The 7,500-nt window shown below is 35.4% G+C and overlaps 2 protein-coding genes across 4 annotated transcripts in view; one reads left to right on the plus strand and one right to left on the minus strand.

Annotated features, from left to right (window-relative positions):
* Positions 1–1,662, plus strand: part of LOC122243895 (progesterone-induced-blocking factor 1) — a 9,129-nt gene extending 7,467 nt beyond the window's left edge. For all 3 annotated transcript variants that reach the window (XM_086536352.1, XM_086536354.1, XM_086536353.1), the window contains exon 6: positions 1–1,662. This exon is cut by the window's left edge and continues 286 nt beyond it. In XM_086536352.1, the coding sequence (XP_086392478.1) occupies positions 1–1,307 (1,307 nt within the window). In that variant the 3' untranslated portion in view covers positions 1,308–1,662.
* An 850-nt stretch (positions 1,663–2,512) lies between these two features.
* Positions 2,513–7,500, minus strand: part of LOC122243894 (uncharacterized) — a 22,802-nt gene continuing 17,814 nt past the window's right edge. The window contains exon 12 of the mRNA XM_086535801.1: positions 2,513–7,284. Coding sequence (XP_086391927.1) covers positions 2,880–7,284 — 4,405 coding nt within the window. The 3' untranslated portion in view covers positions 2,513–2,879. The remainder of the gene's footprint in view (positions 7,285–7,500) is intronic.

The raw sequence follows: 7,500 nt of genomic DNA on the forward strand, positions 1-7,500 counted from the left end.
CTCTCACAAAAAAATCTACAGAACTTGAACTGCTGGTAGCAACATTGAAGAAAGAACGCAACTTATTAGAGGAACGATTTAGTGAACTGAAGGTAAAAACCAGAAAACAAGAACATGATATAGATGAACAGCAGGAACAGTTAACTGATCTGAAGAGTAAGTTAGACAGAACCAATGAAGAACTTAGCTCAGCATGTAAAAACCTTAGGATTGAAAGAGACCGAAATGCTGACTTGCATGAAAAATATATAACAGTGAGGGGAGATGTGACTTCACTTGCAGAAAATTCTAATGATTATCAGCATGAAATAAGAGTACTAAGAGAGAAGCTTCACTCAAGTAATTCACATTGCAACAGTCTCCAAGAAGAAGTAAACCAACTTCATCAGAAAAATGATTACCTGTCAGTAGAACTGGAGAAGTATAAGGTAAGATATGAAACAGAGGTGGACAAACTTGATACAGAGGTCAAGGAACTTAGGCAAAGCCTAAGCTCATTATCAAAGAGTCGTGATGTTCTTGCTGAGGAAAATGCAAAGCTCCATCAGGATATAGAGAGTGCCAGAAAGGCACTGCAGGAAGACAAGTCTACAAAAGAAAGGGAAGCTCTTGCAGTAACTGAGGAACTTAATAGAGTGAAACACATTCTTAAAGGATACCAGTCCCTTGAGGCAGAATATGAAAAGACCATCAGAACTGCAGCAACCCTCTCTGAAGAAGAGGCTAATCATTTGCTGGACAGAATGCCCTTAGGAGTTAGTGTTGCAGGAAGCAGGACTTTAGACCGGAGTATTCAGCTCACCAGGAGAGTGCTGGAGCTGGAGAGACAAAATACTGATGCTTGCACTACAATCCAACAATTGAGTAAAGCTTTAGATCAACTTAAGAATACAATAGCCTCATACAAGTCTGCTCTTTCCTTGGCAGGGCAGCCATCAGCATCTCTCTTACAGCGTATAGCATCACAAGAAGATCAGATTACTTCTCTGCAAGATGCCCTGCAACACAACTCCTTATTACAAGGTACCTTAGAAGAAGAGAATAAATCACTGATAAGGGAAGTTACCACACTAAAGCAACAAGTAGAGAGAATGATGTCAAATGCTGGGGAAATAAGTGCAATTAGACAGCAGTTACAGCTCCTACAACAATCCATACCACAGGCACCTCAAGCTGCCCCAACAGCAAGCAGTCAGATTATTCATGACCACAGAAGGTTTGACCCTACGTCACCCCCTGAATCTAGAAAGCCTCTTAATCCAGCGAAGGCCATAATTATAACCAAAGACAAGAGAAGTAGAGATTGAAGAGACTGAAAATCTATAATTACTGTAAACATTTTTGATATAATACTTTACATTTAGCCTTCCTCTTTTTAAAATCAGAGAGAACTTCATGTATTATTACTCTTACTGTACTCTTTTAATGGTATATTTATAGACAATTTTAAACTAGGTGGGCATTTTATCCTAATGTAACATAGCTTTTTTTGACAGAAGTTTTAATGATTGACTTCCATTTTAGATGTTAGGATATTTGATAAACTATTTATTTCATAGGTCTATCTTCTTGATAGAAATTTATATTTTTATAAATTGTACATTATATTATATCACACTGTTTTATGCCATGAAGTTTCACAAATATAAGTCAGATGAAATTTCTTGTATATCATTTCCCTTCAAAAAGTAACAGAAAAATATTTTAAAAATAACATTGTAAGTTCCTCAATTTCATTTTTATCCTTAGTTGAATAATATTGAGAAGTTAAACTAAAGGTGATAAAATCCAGAAGTTGAGTTAGCACTGACTTGTGTGGATAAACTGTCTGTCAACTCAATGGCACCACGAAATAATCTGAGTGCACTAGCTACCGCACCAGCATTAATATTAAGGTTCCCACTCGAAATGAAAATTAGGAGCATGGGGATGAGACTTTATCACTCTGTTGATTCTGGAAAAGCAGATAATTTTCCCAAAAAGCAACATAAAACTAGGTTAAGTCTGTCTTTGGAAGGCTGAAGCTTGAAACATAATGAGAGCCATAAAACTTTACTCTTAAAGAATGTCCGGAAGAGAGAGCAGCCTCTGTTGTCATGGCATGTATAGTTACCACATGAATTTGAGCTTACTTCTGTCATAATACTTATAGATGTCCATTATCACTGGGCATATCATACCTTTATAGTCCAAATAATTATGAAAGATTTCATACTTTCTTGTTTCATATCTCTTTAAACATATAAACACATTTCCAATACTTGATCTTGCATATACAACAGCCTATGTCAAAATCATATATGTTTAATTGATGAAGTAATTGTTGCCACATTTTTCCTATTTCTCTTCCACTCCCAGTATATGTACAACTATATATATAAACAAATATCAACATCAAAACTGGCATTTTTATATATATACTTTCTTAATATAATGCATTCTTACTCATTCTCTCTCAAATTTCCTCTCTCTAAAAAGAAGAAAAAGTCATGGAAATAAAATTAAATATAACTATAACTTAATTAAAAATCTTTATTGAACAGAAACTTTGTTTTTATGGTTTTGGTTTGCTTTTTAGCACATCAATTACAGTCAAATGAAGGAATGCATATATTTCTTTTAAAGGACACTTATAAAACAAACATTCATTATTATTTCATTGGCTAACAACAATTATGCTATCATTGATAACCAAAAACAGAAAATGATAAAATTCTCTATTTCTTTCACACCATTACTGTCAAAGAAGGAATCACTTTGGCCTAGGCATTTGAGGTACATACTGGGTTACCTTACCCCTTTGATGATGGATAACTATGTTATATATTAAATGTAAATATCACATATCACATTACTTGCTGAATATGAAAAAAAAAGTTTTATAACAGATCATCATTATCTGGATTATAGAGTTTGTGGAATTTGGCATGTGATCTCAAAGGTTTGTTCCAAGGTGGGGTCAGGTTGCCTTTTTTGTCTTTTATTCGTTTGATCCTTTCCTGGGCTTTATTTTTGGAAGGGCTTTCTTTCCTCCCATCCTCTTTGTTTGAGAATGTGTCATCTCTTTTTCTTCTTTTCTTCAGCTTTTCGTTTTTGGTTTCTTCTATCACTGCACATTCAATTTTCTTGGTTACTTGGTTACTTTTCTCTTTATTTTCAGTTTTGCTATCTTCTCTTTGTCTTTTTGATTTTTTGCTTTTCTTTTCAATCTCTCCTGTTGCACATTCCTCATCTTCATTTATCAAGTCCAAGACACTCTCGATAGGAAAACCTATCAGCAGTTCATCTTCAGTTTCTTTGTCTTTCTTCCTTTTAACCAAGTCAGAACAGTCATGGTGACCGTTTACCTGAGAAACATTTGGTATCGTTATGCTACTTGTATCTTCTTTTTTTCTTTTCTTTTTTTGTGAGAGAATGTCATCCTCAGACTTGGCAGAATATGTCCCATTTGCAGCATCTGAGATGGAACAAGGTTCCATTTCAATATCTGGGAAGACACACAGATCACTTATTTCAAATCTATCTTGTTCTCTTTTGCGCTTTTTCTTTTCTAGTTTCATTTGAAGCGACATACCATCATCAACTCTTTGTTCCCTTTTGTTCTTGGACTTGTTTTTCTTATCTAATTTGATATCACAATCACCATCTAGAGCAAAAGAAGCAAAATCTATTTCCGAATCCTCTTGCTTTTGTTCACCAGAACATGCTTTATGTTTCTTCTTTTTGGATCCTTTTTTTCCATGGCCTTCAAAATCACCTCCACATCTGGACTCCTCATTTTCTTCTTTAGTTTCAAGGGATTTCCTATTGATCTGATCATCCCCCTCATCCTTCTTTTTCCTCTCCTTTTTCTTCTTTTTGGAGATCTTTCCAGTATCTAATATTCTTTCCTTGCTACACTCTTCAGTTACCAAAGTGTCCAAATTAGTGGATTCCCGACAATCAAGGTCTGTCTTGGGGCACTTCTGTTTAGCAGCTTTAGAAGTTGCATTTTTTACTTTTTCACTTTGGGACTTTGATTTAGAAATTTTGTCTAACACAATAAGATCTTCATTTTCATTCTCAAGCTCAGGGAAAGGAAGGTCAGTTATCAAATCTAACCAATATTCATCACAAACTTCTTTCCCAATTATTAGATTTTTATTTGATTTCTTTGATTTTGAGTTATGGGAGAACAAATTTGTTTCCTTTGTCTTGTCACTATTCATATCTAAACACTTTTCTTTCTTTTTCTTCCTTTTTTTACTTTTTTTTGAAGCTTCATATGCATTACTATCAGCTTGGTCTGCCTTTGGAATATCATTCTCTATCTGCTCTACTGGCAATTTTGTGATTTCTATTTCCTTTTTCTTTGTCATTTTTTTAGATTTAAATACTTCTATATCATTGGTATCTGACTCCCCATTCATATCTTCTAATAATTCTAATACATTTGTAATTTCCTGTTTACAATTACTACTTTTCTGGATTTCATCAAGAGCTGTTTCAAATGAATCAACATCTGTATTAAGCACCCCATTTGCCAATGAATTTCCATCTGAGTCTACCCTTCGGGTTTCGTGTCCAACATTAGTTAAAGATATATCATTACCTTCCATGCTTTTTTCTTTCTTTCTACTTTTTTGAACTTTCTGCTTACTTTTGTTTATGATACTCTTAATTCTGTCAGCACTTTGGCATACTCTGTCAACTGTTGAGGTTGCAGTTGCAAAGGAATTTTCTGGCAATGAATCAGGATTACTAGTATCTATCATTAATTTTGATGTCCGGGAACTATCTATGCTGTCCCTCTGCCATCCTAGTAATTCAGTATTATCATTTACATCAACACTCCTAAGAGATACACTGTCTCCAACAGATTCTGCTGTGACAAATGATTCATCTGAAAGATACTCACTTTTTTTACGTCTCTCACATATAACATCCAGTACTTTACATTTTTTATTGTTATCTGACATGTTGGTGTTAGATATGGAGCAGTTATTCTGCAATGTAACATTACCACCTGAATTATCTTTCTGGATCAAAACATTTGTACCTTCAGCATGACTGCTTTCCTTTCCTTCATTGCAAGGCAATGATACATATTCCATTTCTTCCTGTACTGAGCCCTTTGATGCTTCTAAAGATACAACCTGTAAGATATCCTTCTCTTGGTTTTCTTTACCCAATTTTTCTGATGCTGCAGCAGTGTTTGAAGAGCCTTGTAGAGCTGTTAGTGAACTGTAAATACTGATTAATGTATGCTCTTGCTCATATTCACTGCTTGTATTAGACACAAAGCTACCATCAGATCCACTGGAACGACTTCTATTTGATTTGTTAATGAAACTTTTAAAATTTGGTGGACTAGTTACTATTAATTCTTGACTTGGTCCTATCATTTCTTCACTATCACTATTTTCTTCATTAGCAGTCACTGGTGTGGGGGGCGTATCAAGACAGTTTGACTGAATAATTTTCTGCACAGCACATTTAGGAGATGCAAACTTGTCATGACCATTGTCACTAAATTCAACTCTAGTATCAGGGCCAACAGCAACATCAGATTCTTGTTTCAAAGAATAACATACTTGTGACGTATTTGGAGAGTGTGCCTCTTGCTCAACATCTTCATAATGTACCTCAAAAACTTTATATTCTTTTTCAGAAACTGGTGATATCCTTTCTGTTTTATAGAAGGTGGTAATGTCAGTGGTATCTGTGATATCTGCTGAGGAAATAAGCTCTTGACCATCTTGGCTGAAGTGCTGGCCCTGGGTCAGGGAAAAAGGTTCACTAACTCCACTTTGCTGTGTGCCAATATCCTCACATTCCACTTTAACCCAGTTCTTTCCAGCAAATCCATTGGGATCTGTGGAACCTGCTACCTCTGATACTGACCCTGCAATGGATTGGGAAAACATTTCTTGACTTTGGGTTTCTTGAACTATGTATTTCCCTTCATAACTACTATGTGGATTGCTATTTGTTTGAGTTAAGGTGTCCTCAGCAAGACAGTTGTTTACAGATGCATCCTGGCTGTCTGGTACATATGCAATAGGGTTATGAGTTGGGAGGGTAGTATAACAAAAATATACACTATCATTTCCTGCATTGGCCAGAGAAGGACTCTCATTCTGTTCTTCAGAACTCCCACCTTTGTATCCACTGGACCTGTCCTCTCTTGATCTCTGACCACAAGTTAAGTAATCTTCAGGCTCAGGGCTTGAACACTCTGCTGTCTTTGGGGTATTTACCTCATCAACAATCCTAGTACTGCATATATCTATACAGGTATTTTTGCTACTTCCATATGGGTGATTAATTTGTTCCTTACCTTCATTTTTACTAGCCATATTTCTCATGGGACTTTCTACAGTATATGTTGAGTTCAATGAGGTACTGATACTTTTTCTGCATAACACAGTTGAGTTTTTCACATTGGAATCACGAGTGATGTTTTTTGCCTCTTTACTAGTTTCATTAACAGTAACATATTCTTCACTTAAGGAAGAATTCCACTCTGAATTATTAGGTTGATTACTCATATCAATTCCTTCTTCATTAACATCATCATTAGAATCTTCACTACTTATAACAAATTCTTTCTGTTTTCCTTCTTCATTTCTGTGCTTCCCTTTTGCCTTGGACAATTTTAGTCTATTTCTCTCCTTATTTCTTAAACTATCTCTCTCCTTAGGTGCTAGGGGAAATGCAGGACTTTCTCCAAGTGACATATTGCAAACATCTTTCAATGCCTGTTTATTTCCAGGTCTTACCTGAGTACTGGTTAAAATGAAATTTTCATCAAACGAGATGTCAGAGCCTAAGAAACTAATTTCTTTCTCTTCTTCCTTTGGAGACGGTTTATCATTATGAACAGTAGCTTTAGTCTTCTTCGTACGTGAAGTTGTTACCTTGTTGGCAACTGTAGATTTTATATGTTTCACACCAGACACTGCAGGTAACTGGGTGAGACCTGTCTGCTCAATCTTCTCTTTTTCTTCAAATGCTACTCTGTTGCCTGTTTCTAGCTCTGACTTCTTCTTTGAACGTGATGACTTCTTGGGTGCTGCTGGTATCAGTTCATCATCTCCATCTGAAAATAGCATATCATCTGGAAAAATTTCGCTCGTGAAATCAACTAACTCTCCGAAAGTGCTGAATCTACCTTTTCTTGCTTTCTTTGAAGATCTGGCTTTCACACTTTTGACTGATTCCTGGGCCTCTTCCCTACTTTCAGTCTCAACAATCTGAACTTCATTATCAGATGGTATATGATGAGGTTCTTCCTGCTTCTCCCTAAAAATAAAGGGTATACATTAACTTAAGCTTGAACATATACTTGTACATCTATCTATATATGTTTTTTATACAGTGTATGTGTGATTTACAAAGCAAGAATAATAAAGTACTCCCACTAATAAAAATTTATAAGTAAAGATGTCCCTTCTGAAAAAAGCCTCTTTTTATTACAAAGTCCATGCTTCACCCTAAGAATATAAATACAAAACTGAC

Source organism: Penaeus japonicus, unplaced genomic scaffold (genome assembly GCF_977035675.1).
Source record: "Penaeus japonicus unplaced genomic scaffold, GWHDUDI00000001_assembly GWHDUDI00000004, whole genome shotgun sequence".
Classification (NCBI taxonomy): domain Eukaryota; kingdom Metazoa; phylum Arthropoda; class Malacostraca; order Decapoda; family Penaeidae; genus Penaeus; species Penaeus japonicus.